The sequence below is a fragment of the Morus notabilis genome, unplaced genomic scaffold (genome assembly GCF_000414095.1).
Source record: "Morus notabilis unplaced genomic scaffold, ASM41409v2 Scaffold848, whole genome shotgun sequence".
In the NCBI taxonomy this organism is placed as follows: domain Eukaryota; kingdom Viridiplantae; phylum Streptophyta; class Magnoliopsida; order Rosales; family Moraceae; genus Morus; species Morus notabilis.
This window is the reverse complement of record NW_010367943.1, coordinates 225,751-240,040: the sequence shown is the minus strand read 5'-3', so window position 1 is coordinate 240,040 and position 14,290 is coordinate 225,751. Positions and strand designations below refer to the sequence as shown.

General features: G+C 35.2%; 2 protein-coding genes across 5 annotated transcripts; both read left to right on the top strand.

Annotated features, from left to right (window-relative positions):
* Positions 1 to 1,189: 1,189 nt before the first annotated feature.
* On the top strand, positions 1,190 to 6,193 carry LOC21402779 (calcium homeostasis endoplasmic reticulum protein). Of its 2 annotated transcripts, XM_024175875.1 has the most exons (5): positions 1,190 to 1,419; positions 1,539 to 2,557; positions 3,769 to 4,043; positions 4,275 to 5,033; positions 6,145 to 6,193. In XM_024175875.1, the coding sequence occupies exons 2-4, from the start codon at positions 1,566 to 1,568 to the stop codon at positions 5,012 to 5,014; spliced, it is 2,007 nt and encodes a 668-aa protein (XP_024031643.1). In that variant the 5' UTR covers positions 1,190 to 1,419; positions 1,539 to 1,565; the 3' UTR covers positions 5,015 to 5,033; positions 6,145 to 6,193. The 2 variants fall into 2 exon arrangements, with proteins under 2 accessions (XP_024031643.1, XP_010112123.1); XM_010113821.2 differs by lacking the exon at positions 6,145 to 6,193 and having other exon boundaries at positions 4,275 to 5,141.
* A 2,735-nt stretch (positions 6,194 to 8,928) lies between these two features.
* LOC21402778 (UDP-galactose/UDP-glucose transporter 7) lies at positions 8,929 to 13,580 on the top strand. Of its 3 annotated transcripts, none has more exons than XR_002903614.1 (8): positions 8,929 to 9,418; positions 9,586 to 9,712; positions 9,847 to 9,952; positions 10,600 to 10,845; positions 11,810 to 11,920; positions 12,055 to 12,213; positions 12,821 to 13,049; positions 13,178 to 13,245. XR_002903614.1 is itself a non-coding variant. In XM_024175908.1 (8 exons), the coding sequence occupies exons 2-8, from the start codon at positions 9,685 to 9,687 to the stop codon at positions 13,340 to 13,342; spliced, it is 954 nt and encodes a 317-aa protein (XP_024031676.1). In that variant the 5' UTR covers positions 8,929 to 9,418; positions 9,586 to 9,684; the 3' UTR covers positions 13,343 to 13,580. The 3 variants fall into 3 exon arrangements, 2 of the variants coding, with proteins under 2 accessions (XP_024031676.1, XP_010112122.1); XM_024175908.1 differs by having other exon boundaries at positions 9,586 to 9,707; positions 12,821 to 12,964; positions 13,178 to 13,580; XM_010113820.2 differs by having other exon boundaries at positions 12,821 to 12,964; positions 13,178 to 13,580.
* The last annotated feature ends 710 nt before the right edge of the window (positions 13,581 to 14,290 follow it).

Here is a 14,290-nt window from a genome sequence, read left to right as displayed (position 1 = left end):
AAAACTGTTTTACTAAAGAAATTTCATAAAACAAAAGGGCAAAAAAAAAAAAAAAAGGGGATAACTTTAACCATGACCTTGAGCAATTCATTGTGAGAGAAGCTACATAAAATCATTGTTATTTCTATATATGGTATGGATTATAGATTAAGTAACAATTGTCTATTTTTAGTGGGAGTAACATAAATAATTTTTCTTTTACTATCTTGAGTGTTATTTCTGGGTTTCCCCTTATTTTTGCTCCTTTTGCTATAGAAATGCCTAAAAAAAACACAACATGTGTTTATAAAAAGGGAGATTTTCTGGTATGATTAACCTACTGATAGGTCAGGTTTTTCTAACTATAAAATATGCATATTTTTTTACTTTTATGTGATTGTACATTTTATTGGCGTACGAGAGAAGCTCCCTAATAAAAAAAATCAACATACCCCCTAAAACATTTAATTTTTTTCAAAATACTAATATTACCCTTCATAACCATTAGAAATACAATTTAAAACACCATTAAAAATCAATCTTAAAAATGAAAAACTCTCAAAATAATTAAAGTATTTGTTTAATTGAAATATTGAAATATTTTTATCTTTTTATTTAAATTTTTAATTAAATCATCTATAAACAACATTTAATATAGATTAAGAATAGTAATCTTCGTATTTTTTAAAATTTAATTGTATATTTTGAGCTTAATTTTTAAAAACAGTGGGTGTTTTAGACATTTGAATAATAAAAAAGGTAAAAAATGATATTTAGGCACAATATAATGATTATTTTTTATATTTCTTTAAAAAAAATTTAAGCCTCGTTCATTTCATTAATCTGAGTTTAGAATTCAAGTTTTGTTACAATAAAAAGCTATCAGAAACAGTCACATCTAATTTTTATGCTACAGTAAAAATTCTCACATAAAATCACATTTAAACTCAAATTAAAAACTCAAATCAGTGAATTAAACAGACCCTTAATTTGTACACTTTTCATGTTTGCTAAAAAAAGTTTAAAAAAACCCCCCGCAGCTCAAATTTTTATAAATGATATCATGATTATTCTTACTAATTTGTATTAAAAAATTTTAAGTATCTATTAGCTTTAAAAATAAATTCGAACCTTTTTTCTAGGAGGGGAAAAAAACCATCAAGAAAACAAAAACCTTGTCAAAGGAAAAAAAAAAAAAAAAAAAAAAAAAAAAAAAAAACGAACAAAAACAAAATTCCCAAAATCCATTCTCGCCATTTCTCCCCATTTCCTTCTCTTCGAAAGAACCTCGCTTTTCTAGTTTTCTGTGTAATTTTCAGTGTTAGTAAGCTCCAGGCCCCGAGAATATGGACACGGAGCTCCGTTGAAAGAGAGAGAAAGAAAGAAACACAGACCCAGAGAGTACTTCTACTAGTAATTTCATCCACAAGAGCACCAAAGGTATTTTTTTTTTCCGCATTAACGTCACACACTTCTTCAATACAAATTACATCGCTTTAATGTCCGAAAACCCTATTATATGTGTGTGTGTGTGTGTGTGTGTATATATATTTATGCAGATAAAATCGTCAAAGTAGACGCCGGCGATGGATCGGCAACCACACGATTACGCGGCGGCGTCCGCCATGGCTTACGCCCAACAACAGCAGCAACAGCAATCGTTCGGATACCCTCCGCCGCCGCAGCAACCGTTCCATGGCCCGTCCGCCGCCGCAGCCGCCGCTCCTCCTTTCCTTCCGCCGCCGCACCCTTCTATGCCTCCGCCTCCGCAATTCCCCTACCATCACCACCACCTACAGCAGCAAGTTAACCCCCACGCGCCGCCGCCTCCTCACCCTCACCTCCTCCATCACCACCAGCAGCCGCCGCCGAATTACCCTCCCCACATGCCGCCCCCGCTCGTCCCTTCGCCTTTCCATAACTCTTTCGACCCCGCCGCCGCTGGGGCCCCGCCCCCGGTGGCCCCTCCCGCTGACCCCGAGCTCCACAAGCGCATTGATAAATTGGTCGAGTACGCCGCCAAGAACGGGCCCGAATTCGAGGCCATGATCCGAGAAAAGCAGCAGGATAATCCCGAGTACAGCTTTCTCTTCGGCGGGGAAGGCCATGGATATTACAGATACAAGCTCTGGCTATCCACCAGACCGCCAGGAGGCTCGTTCAATTCGCCGTTTCCTCCGCCTCCGTCGTCTTCGATGCACCTGATGCGTTCCCCGTTGAATCCGATGATCAACGGACCGCCTATGATGACCAGCGGACCGCAGATGCATCAGCCGCCGTATTTCTACGAGCAGCAGCATCCTCAGTTCTACAGTCGACCGGATTTCGATCAGGCTTCGAAGCCCTTCAAGGGGCTTTCGGGGCCGCTTCCTTCCGATGTTGCAATGGAGCTAAACAATGTGCTGATCAGTCTCAATGGCACCAAGGAGTCCATCAAAGGGGCGAAGTTTTGGTTCATGCAGAGGTCGGTTTTCGCTCCGGCTTTGGCCGAGGCGCTCAGAGACCGGGTGTTTGCGGTCGACGATTCAGAGAGGCAATTGCACATTATATACCTCGCCAATGACATTCTTTTCGAGAGGTAATCCTCGAAACTTTCTAGTTTCTAGTACTGTATAAACACTTAATTCTTTTTGCCAGTTCTGTTGGTTCTTTGGATTCATATTGTGGAATTGTTAGTGTGATGCAATGTATTAATTCTTATTCTTGAATCATGGTGATCAGAATTCTTGAAAATGTTGTGCTTTTTACGAAGATATTAATACTCTTGTTAGTTGATTTAAGAAGAGATAGTTTGAACTTTAACAATGTAGATACCTACTCCAACAAAAATAAAGCTGGCCTTAGTTTCTACATTCTAGAAGACTAGAACAAGAATGGTTTGCGTCTTTTTGGTTATTCATTCCGAAGCCCAATTATTTCATCCTCCATTCCATCTCTATCCCTTATCTTCTAGTCTTCAAGAGAAATTGGCAGGATCATTATTAGAAGTCTCTTTTTTGAGTTGCATAGGAAAGTACTTTTCTGGTTAGTTGCAATGACTCTCACCGGACTGTTGTAATTAGAATTAAACGAATGAAAAAAGACCGCAGCAGCATTCTTATAAGTAAATGGAATGTTTTGAAATTTTTTAGCGTTACAGTTTTGGGCTTGGAATGTGCAATCACTCTAGGGCATAAGCGTCTGTTATCTTGTTTTATCTTTTTAATCCTCTATTCTCTTGTATGCATGTTACATACTTACAGAACGCCATTCCTTGTATGTTCCAACCTAACGGCACTGGAATACCGAAATGTGCCTTATTGAAAAATGTAGCTGTCTATCTGTAGCTTTCTGCGAGACATGTTTGCTCTTGTACTGAGAAATTTGAATGATAATGGAAGACAGGGCTTGAGATGCTCCAATGCTTTTTAAGTGAGCATGTTAGGTTGTTTGTATGCCTGTTGGTTGGAAGAAACAGAAGTAATTAATATGTTGTCTGAAAAATCTGCAGTATGGATATGACAAGAGTTTAGAAGCTATGACAGATATATAGACACAACGTAAATATGTCAAAAGCAACCTTTATCTATAACTGATAATATGTAGGTTATTTGATGATCTTCACCTAAGAAATAGACAAAAACCTTTTGTGTGTGTTTGTGTGTGTGTGTCTAATCTCTCTCTCTCTTCCATACTTTTGCTTCTATATCTTATGTGTTATCATGGAAGATCATTTGTTTTCCTAATCTCGTCGCTTGTGTGATTTGGTTTTCCTAAAATTTCTTATCTTATTCACTTCTAAATTTACAGTGTGCACCGAAGAACTGGCGATGATCTTGATAATGAGGCCCTTGCATTCAAACCCGTCTTAGGTTCTATGCTTGCTAGGATTTTCCATAACCCTCAAATTAAGGAAGAAAATCAGTCAAAGTTACAACAACTTTTACAGTTATGGGCATCCAATAACATTTATGATCAGGATACTATCAATGCGCTTAGAAATGAAATGATTGGTGGACAGTCAGCTAATTCTTTTGCAGGGCCGCCAAAGGAATTGACCGGTTTATCAGCAGATTCAGCTGCAGGTAGGCTACTAAATTATTAATTTTCTTTTGCAAGTGTTTGTGTGGAATTAGGCATTGTGCTTACCATGTCATGGGTATTTTGTGTACAAGACCTATAATTGCCTCTCTGTTCTGCATTTTGTATTGGTTTTCTTCTATGACATTATGTGTTGGTCATGCCTTTGGTCAAATTTTTGGAGATCTTATCTACCAGACATCACAATGCTAAATTGTTTTGTGCTTCTTAAACAGGATTAACACAGCAGACGAACCATAACTTGGCGCAATGGCAGCCTGACAGGCTAAGTTCTGTTCCCAGTTTCGGAGATCAAGAGCATCTTGATAAACATGCGGTGCCTGGTCAAAATATGCAGCCTCCGGTTTTTGCCGGCTCCATGCCCATACCAGCTTCTGTTCAACCAGTGGGTCCACCGTCTGCACCCCATTTATTGCCAGGCCAAACTGCTAATAACAGTGAAAAAGTGCCACCGTATCCATTGTTCCCTCCTGGTCTCATTCCTGGAATGGTCAGAAAGATGCAGATTGGCAGTGGCGTACCTTACTCTCCCATGAGCCCGTTGGACATCCCAACTGTCATACCTCCATCCACTGTATCTCAATCCGAAATTCTTGAAAGAGTGTCCAAGTTCTTTAAAGAGATTGGAGAGGTGAACCCTTCTGAAGGGCCCTTTAAATCTGATGGCGGAGACAATGATGAGTACGATAGAGAGTATGAAAGAGAACCTCCTGTGCGGAAGGGAGGGGCTTGTATTCCACCGCCTCCAAACCTGCAGGCAGACCCCGATACTGGGACTTATGCTGATGGAAGTGTAGAGCGTAAACCCGGATTTAATAGCACCGGAAGGTTGGGACTTGGTGCCACAGCTAATCCTAACGAGATAAGTCAATACGACGATGTGTATACTTCTTACAGGAAACAGAGAAGCACCACTTACCATTCCTCCATGAGTGCAAAAGCTTCGACGAGATGAAAACCGGCTCTGATGAGAGGTGATGCCAAGTCAAGTTCTTCTCTTTTCTTTGGAACTTTCTTTTGTTATTTTATGGACAACTTTAACGTCTTTTTCTGGACTAATAAATGATAATTATAAAACTCAATCTCTTATCTCACATTATGGTATTGTTTTTAGTTTTATTCTAAATGTCGAATTTGTAAATTCCTGGTTAAAGAGTAAAAGGGATGAAACCTCAAATTCATATTCCAATTCTTTATGGGTTCTGAGGCTATCCTCAAGACGTAAAGTGCCAATACCAATGCCAAATTTAGCACAATAAATTAACAGAAGGCTTAATTTGGCTCAATTATTCATTTTGTTCTCTAATACGCTAATGTCTTTTTTTTTTTTTTTTTTTTTTTTTTTTGCTCTTCTTTTTTTTTTTTTTTTATACTCTATTTTTTTTTTTTTTTTTTTTTTTTTTTTTTTTTGTGCTGATCGCGCTAATGTCACTTTAAATGATAAGTTGAAGCTACTATTTTACCTACCTACTTATTTACAATATTTATTTGAAAATGAGATTAAAAAAGTATTTATATCTAAGTTATAATTTTTCAGAGGAAAGTGTGATAATTTCTCCCCTAAAATCTCTCATTCGAGGAGAGATTATGTTGAGTTCCACTAGTATTAGTTTCCTTTTTCTTCTTCTTTGCTTTCTTACCAAACAACTTTTCTTTTCGTCTTTTTCTAGGTTCTCCTTCAAAATCTTTCCCCCTTCTTCCTTTCCTTCACTTTCTATCCCTATCAAACATGGAGTTTGTCACATTCACTTTCAAGTCTAAGAGTTCAAATCCTTCTCTCTTTATTAAAAAAGAAGAAGAAGAAGAGGATATTTTAAAACTAATAGCTAAAGTCAACAATTTATTCTTATATGCCATTTTAGGAACTTAAATATAAATTTAGCCTAAAAAAATCATTATATCAAAAAAGAGTTTTTGTGTCTAAAATATTATATTATAGTCTGTAATTTAGCACTACATGGAACATGCTCTAAGTTCTAACTCGTATTAAAGATTAATTTGTTTTGCCCGGCCCGTTCAAAAGTTTCTTTCTAGTGTTGATATTCTCTCTAGGGTTTTATTCTCAACGCCTCTTTTCTCTTTTAGGGCCGGAGTCTCGCACGACCCCTTTATTGGTCGTCGGACTACAAGACCTAGAGACGAAGCTCTAAGTCCCATAGTAATGATCATGGTGGTGGTAGCGATTTTGTGGGCTGAGGGGACGAATGAAAATTGTGTGTGGATGGGTGCTCACTAGTGCCATGTTGGTGTCTTCCGATGGTGTCGTGTTGATCTTCATTGATTTGTCCTTTATAGTCTTGGTTGTCAGTTTATCGACAATGATCTTGTTCGTTCGTGTGACTAGAGACTTTTGACTTGTTTTTATTTTTATTTTAATGTGGATGTTGATTCTGTCATTTCAGTTGTTATGTTTTTATTGTCTAATAATGAAAGTTGTCGCCTCACCCTTTTATGGTGATGGTAGGTCTAGTCTGCTAGGTTTGATCATATGCAGTGTTGTGAGTGACCTTGTACTCGGGGTCTTTTAGTCTCAGACGACTGGTTTATTCATAGACTATAGATAGTGATTTTGTCAAACGAGTTTTTGTCACACTCAATGTGTCAAGTGGGTCTTTTCCGTTTGGGTTTCAGTACTTGTGTTCACCTATGCGTCTTAGTCGTTTTTACTGGTGGATCTAGTTTGTGTCCGTGATTAAATACTCTTGTATTTAGTGATTATTTGTGACTATATTAAAATTTGTATTGACTTAATTATTAAATGAAAATTTTCCATTTTATAAAAAAAAAAGTTCCTTTCTCAATTTGCTTGTTACATCGCTAACTGGTTAGGGCATGGTTACATCAAGCGAGCAAATTCGGTAGGTAAATACATTCATGTACTCGTATGCAATCGCTCATCTAATGGAGAGAAAATAGTGAAACATGTACTAAAATTCAATAAATGTTACACCTACACATGTAACTATCCAACTTACCATTTTCTTTTTATTGTTTGTACGTAGGAATGAAATATGAATAGCCTCCTAAAGTCTACTTTCCCTTTGTATCAAGGAATTGATTCCTCGTTTTAAAACCAAAATTTTACAAACTCAACTAATTTCTAACCCAATTTATGGTTTTGAATCATAACGTCATAACTCTATTTTTTTAATGAAATTAAAACTTGATATTTTAATGTTACAACATGCAGATGTAAATGTTAATATTATAATGTTAGATCATTTCTAATGTGTTAACATTAATGATATATGAGGCGCCAAAAAAATATAAAAATAACATATTTGATATTTTATTATATTTTATACTTTAATATATAATGTTATTTCAAATATTACATTGATATAAATTTTAAAACCTTAATATTTATAAAAGCAAACTTTTAGTTTTCAAATAATTTAAAAATAACAATACGATTATTAAATGAGAAGGTCAAAATATCAAACCGATAGTAATAAAAAAAAAAAAAGCTAAACCATAGTTTTTGGACCACTTTTTTTTTTTTTTTTAATAAATGGATGAATTTTTTGTTTTTAGACAAATGGCTGATTTTTTATTTTATTTTAGGAAAATAGTTGTTTTTTATAATAATCAATCAATTATTAACCCACAGCTAATTAGTGATTGAGCCACAATCAATCATTGACCGATACATTATTACTTTTTATTAATAATTTATCATTAATAAACATGTATTTTATTAATTAAAATTGATCAATTACAATTGATTTTGGTTAGTTAATAACCAATATTGATTAATGATTAAGAATCATTGAGTTAAATGTTAATCAGTGATAAATTAAAGTCACTCAGTGAAGTGATTGATTACTAAGTTAATTAGTGATATTTTAAGTCAATTAATAATTGACCGTTAATTAAAAAAATAAAAGACAATTTTCTTAATTTTACAAAACTTTAGTCATTTATTTAAAAAACCCCCCTCAAAAACGACCATTGGCCTCTATATTTATAGTAATCAAGTGCAGGAATTCAACACGCAGTATATGTCAAATTAAAAACTTGAGTAGCTCAGTCTAGATGTAGCTATTTCTATCGCGCAACAGGCAATGAGAGTTGGATCGCAGGCAATGACAGTTAGATCACTGTTACAAGAGATTTTATTGGATTTGTTATAGCAGCTTTGACTAAAAAATTAGACGGTGCTTTTACCGCCTTGTGAGGTTGAAATTAAAATCATTATTTTAAAGTTGTTTAGTTGAGAAATTCGTACTCCGATTCGAATCATGATTTATAGTTCGTTACAGTGTTTTCTCTCATAAAAAATACACGTAAATTAAAAATAATTCTAATATTATGATTCTAGTCTATGAACCAAACGTCTCCTTAGTTTAAATTAAGAATCTGATTCATCGACATTGATTCAAACTCTGAAGACTAATCATTTTTATTGTAACTATCAGATGCATTTGACTTATTATCTTTTTTTCTTGGAATAAAGATTAACTATTTTTTTTTGGGAGGCAAATAATTTAGCCCATCTCCTGACTTATTTTGATCTTAATATGGATTATGAGCTCATTTGATTAATAGAATATCCTCTACCTATAGAAACTATTAAATTAATAAGAATAGTAGTTTTTGATTTAAAAAAATAAAATAAACACTTGAGCCTACCATTTTAATATTAAAAAACACAAAAAAAAATACTAACCTAATTTTTTCAAGAAAAAATTCAAGTGCCAAATTTATTTTTATATTTTCTAAAAAAAAGTAAGATTTTACCAAATATGTAAATCATATATTAATACAAATATACATATATTTATATTTTAAAAAATAAAACGACCACGAACCCTAAAAAGGAGGATTGGGGGAAGAAAACCAATCCTAATTCCCATTCCACATCTGATGGCGATGGCTTTCGCAATGCAAGCGCCGATTAGCCGGAGAGAGAGAGAGAGAGAGAGAGAGAGAGAGACTTTTCGCCAGCTGTTTTCATTTTGGCCTTTTTTCTCAAAATTGTCAAATGTTTTGTGGGAATGTGGATTATTTCGGATTCGTTCTTTCTTTACATTTCAATTTCATCAGTATCACCTTCTCCTTCTCTTAATTTCCCTTTTCATCAACCATCTTTCTCTCTCTCTCTCATCAATTTTCTTTTACTATTACCATATTCTATTCATCAAAAGATTCTGTATTACTATGCATATTGACCATTACCTATATAACACTCCACTCTCTCTCTCTCTCTCTCCTCACGCGCCTTACTCCTCTCTCTCTCTCTCCACCTCGTAGTTGAGGCTTCATTTCTTCCATTTCTCAGAAGCCCACTTTGCTTTTCAATTCCAAGAACGATCTTTCACGCTTACCATGTAACTGAAAATAGAAAGAAACAAAGCAGGTAATTTTTTCTGCTTCTTATTCATTTATCGTTCCTGATTGATCCAATATCTTTTTCTTTCTTTTTCCGATCTGGATTTTCCTTGTTTCGCCGCGTTCTCATGTTTTAGTAAATTGGGTCATCTTGGAAAATTACAAAGTTTTAATCTTTCTTTCATTGGGTTGCAGCTGGTTTTTTCAGTTCCCACAGTTACAGAGAGATTGATAAAGAATTGGGTGTCTGAATCTTGGATCATTTTTAATCTTGGGTGGCCATGGAGAATCGTAATGATGCAGAAGCTAGTTCATTTGTGAGGTTAAAATTTGTTATGCAATCTAGTTTATCACAATTTAGAATATATTTTGTGTTTTGATCTGAATGAACACACACACACTCGTATTAGTCCATGATCAGACTGGTTGTAACTTGGTGCTACAATGTCAATGTAGTTTGTTTGCGGCATTGTCATATGGGATTGCTTCCATGGCTATGGTTTTCATCAACAAAGCAATCCTCATGCAATATTCACATTCAATGACACTTCTCACTCTGCAGGTAATACCCTTTTTTCATCAGAAAACTTCCCTTTGTTATGACTATAATATAAAGAACATGAAAAATCCTAAAAACAAAAAGAAAGCTAAAACGATAACAAAACAAGTGTAGCTATTCTATCATGCTAATGTGGCGTTTGCCTTGTACGCTTCTCAAAAATATTTATAAGCCCACAAGGATGCTGAAAATTTTGTCTGTCCATCACCTCCATTTCCTTCTCTTCAAAAGTTCTGGAGTTCCTGCGTTCCTTTCCGTCCAATTCGTAGAATTGAGATCACCATACAATTCCACAACATCCAGCCATTTTATTCTATCCAAAGCCCATTGTTTCCTCAAGCATCACCGATTTAAATGAGCAGGAAAGACCCTAAGAAAACTTGTTTCATTCAAGAATGCGAGTCATGAGTTTCTTGCTACAGACAAAGAAGTAGATGATCCATTGTTTCCCTTTCACCTTTACACATAACACACTTGGAAGGGAAGATAGTCAGGGTTCAGGGTTTTTGATTTGTACCCTTTCACAAATATTTATTTTTCCATGAAAGAACTTTTTTTTTCCCCTTTTTGTAACTTTTCTTCAGTATTGAAAATGGAGTTGGAAGTTGAAGATTTTTTTTTTTCCTTTTTTTTGTTTAATTTTTTCTCAGCAATTGGCAACTGCTGCTCTTATACACTTCTGTCGAAGATCGGGGTACACAAAAGCTAGAGGATTAGATATGACAACGGCTAAGAAACTTCTTCCAGTGTCACTATTCTATAATGCTAATGTGGCGTTTGCCTTGGCAAGTTTGAAGGGAGTTAAGATTCCAATGTACATTGCAATTAAGAGACTGACACCACTTGCTGTACTGATTGCCGGGTGCTTCTCAGGAAAAGGAAGGCCTACAGCACAGGTATACTTTGGCCCTTTCAAAGCGGTAATACGTTGTACATTTGATAACCTCTTGGCTGTTTATCCAAGTGTATCTTCCCTAGGAAACATTCTAGAGAAGTTTTGTTGTTGTTGTTGCTGTTGTTGGTTGTGTGTGTGTGTGTGTGTGTGTTTTTTTTTTCCCCGTAAATATTCTTTTTGGGATCACTACTTGCAAAGAAAAAAATTGGTATCAAGACTTTGGATGAACTTAGGGACTCTTAAAAATTGTTTCTTTATGTATATATTTTCGGTTATGATGCACAGGAAGAATGAGTAAAACATTTAAGATATGATGTGCAATTGGATTGCAGTTGCTTCGGGATTGTAGGACAAACTGAAAACCTTAAAAAGGAAGAAGACAAATGATCAAAGCTGTTTAGTTGATTTTAAAAGAGAAATGACTTCCCCAGTAAATGCAATAATAAATCTCAAAACTCCTTTATGTGTGTTTTTTTCTCTTAAAAGATGGATATTGATGTAGGAAAAGATTGGCATGAGACTTGTTTTCAGAATAGAACTTGATTCCCACCTCGCTGAAATTCGTTAGGACATCGCTAATAAAACTTGGTTGGATGGCTCTTTTATGAGTTGTGCTTAGACAAGCATAGCTAGACTATGTGAGCAAAGATAATAAGCATAGACATTGCCATCATATCATATCCTTGCTCCGTCAACTTTTTTATTGCCAGTTTTTACTTCTGATGGTTCAGTACATATTTGCTAGAATATAATATTTAGGAGGACAAAGCATGTGAAGTTGAACCACACGATGTCAATGAGAAACATACTTGCCCCATTAGCGTGCATATAATGGAGCTACGGCCCCCTTCAGTATCTTTCACAACGTGTTCTATATTGTTGAAAGCTAGATCCATGTGAGGTGTGTGAATTTCCTGGCAAGTTAATATTTCATTAATGCTTCAATCTTGTGTTTCTACTTTCAGGTTACTCTTTCTGTGATATTGACTGCAGCTGGCGTCATCATAGCTGCACTGGGAGACTTTTCCTTTGACCTTTTTGGATACAGCATGGCCCTTACTTCTGTGTTTTTCCAGGTTCAGTCTCGTGCGTTTTCCTGCCTATGAATGCATATGATATGTTCTTATTTCTTCCTTAAAAATTATATGCTGAGGTATTTTGTCTTAAGCTTTCATCTTTTACCAACCGAAGTGTTTAATATCAATTGCAGACCATGTACCTTGTCTTGGTAGAGAAGTCTGGTGCAGAGGATGGACTGTCATCAATTGAGATCATGTTCTATAACAGCTTTTTGTCTCTTCCATTCTTGTTATTTCTCATCATCGCCACGGGAGAGTTTCCGAATTCTTTTTCAATATTATTTGCAAAGGTTAGAATCTTAACTATTTTCATGTTCATTGCATTGGAAGTCATTACTGCTTGAGAAAAGGATGCGTAACTGCTTGAAGACTTCATTTTGGACTCTTTTTTCTAGATATTAAACTATAATGGCTAAGCATCTTAATTTTGTTGAAATATTTTCCTTTTATAGCAGAAAGTTTACACGAGATCTGTACTGTGAATACCGAATAGTGAAACAGTAGTTCCATCTTCATAAATTATGTAATTGGTTTTTCTTTTCTTTTTTGATGTTTTCCATCTGCATCTGCTTATTTAATGCCATTGTCGAGATTTTCTTGAGACTTCATGCCTTGATTCTCTGTGGATATTATGACAAGATTTACCAATGTGGCAGTTTTAAGAAGATACAGGGCATAGCTGGCAACTATATTGCAAAACTCTATTATTTTCTTATCAAGCGATAATAATAAACAATTCATTTATTTTCTTCGTGATTTTGGATTTTCCTAATATAGCAAAACTTTTAATGTATTGGTAGTATATCTCAGGGATAGTTAAATCAGTAGTAAAACATACCAAGATCCTACAAAACCTAGATTTCTACTAACGGTGAACTGTCTTTGTTTTCTTTGCAGAGCAATTCATTATATTTTTTGGTTATACTCATTCTTTCATTGGTGATGGGCATTGTTCTCAACTTCACCATGTTCTTATGTACCATAGTCAACTCAGCTTTAACAACAACCATTGTTGGCGTCCTCAAAGGGGTCGGGTCCACGGTATGTGCTGCTAACCACATCTTGTTGTTGTAGAGTAGTTGGTGAAATGGAACTTGAAAACAACTCCTGAAAACACCAAATCCTGGTGACCACTAAACTTCTCGCTTGATTTTTTTTTTCTGTGTTTCTTGGAATAGATCATGTGCCTTTGTTTATCCGATATAAAACATTTACAAGCACGATCCATTTATCTCACGTTTTCTTGTTTTCCAGACTCTCGGTTTTGTCGTACTGGGAGGCGTGCAAGTGCATGCTTTGAATGTGACAGGATTGGCCATCAACACAGCTGGCGGAGTATGGTATTCATATGCCAAATATCAGCAAAAGAAGAACAAGCCCCCAGGGCTTGAGTTTGATGTTGAGGCTCATCGTAAATAATAATAATAAAAAATAGCTAGTGATACTGAAAGATTGCAGGTGGCCCCTATTGTCTGCTTTCGGTTTGAATTAGTTGTCAAATTGTTCTTTTGTTGTATCCCTGAGTTTATGCCGATGCAAGTTCGGTTTTCGGTTAGTCCAATTTGCAAGTTCTTGAACAGTTTTTAGCAGCAAATGCTTCATATGTTGTACTCACGCGAATATAAACTCTTGAGAATCAAAAAGGAATTATAGTTATTGTTGTTCTTGCTTGGAAAAGAAATGTCCAGAGATTGTCATCCAAAAGGAATTATAGTTATTGTTGTTCTTGCTTGGAAAAGAAATGCTTCATATGGTGTCAAAAATTACTTTTGAAAATTTTGTCAAAATTACGACGACACCCCTTGCTGAGAGGCATTTGGTTAAACACCTCTGAAAGCGGAAAAAATGAATACAACACTTCCACTAGTTAAAGATGTAGGAAATGTTTTTGTTGACTGTTAAATTTTCTCTACGACTAAAACCTCTAGAATTGGTTTGGAACAACTAATCTCACAAAATTAAATTAGTAGGACAATTTTCTCTTGGAAATTGGAACCATTTTACCTAAAAGAAAACTTAACAAATCATGAATTAGATTTGATCGATACTCAAAAGTGACGACTAAATACTAACTCATATAGGGTTGAGATTACATAACAACACTTCTAGTCTTTTCATGCCTATAATTAATGATGCTACAGTCAAAGATGGTATCTATCACTATAATTATCTGAAAATAACAACACAAAAATGTTTTTAGCTACACAAGATTGACATAATTCATTAAATGTATAGGGCAATCAAGAGAGGTGGACAAGGCATAGTTAGTTCCAAGATAAGACCAATATTGGTTGGACATTGAAATCTCTTTTCAAGTTTAAACTGTGTTTAGAGATTATGGTTGGCATTGGACTCAAAAGTTGTTAC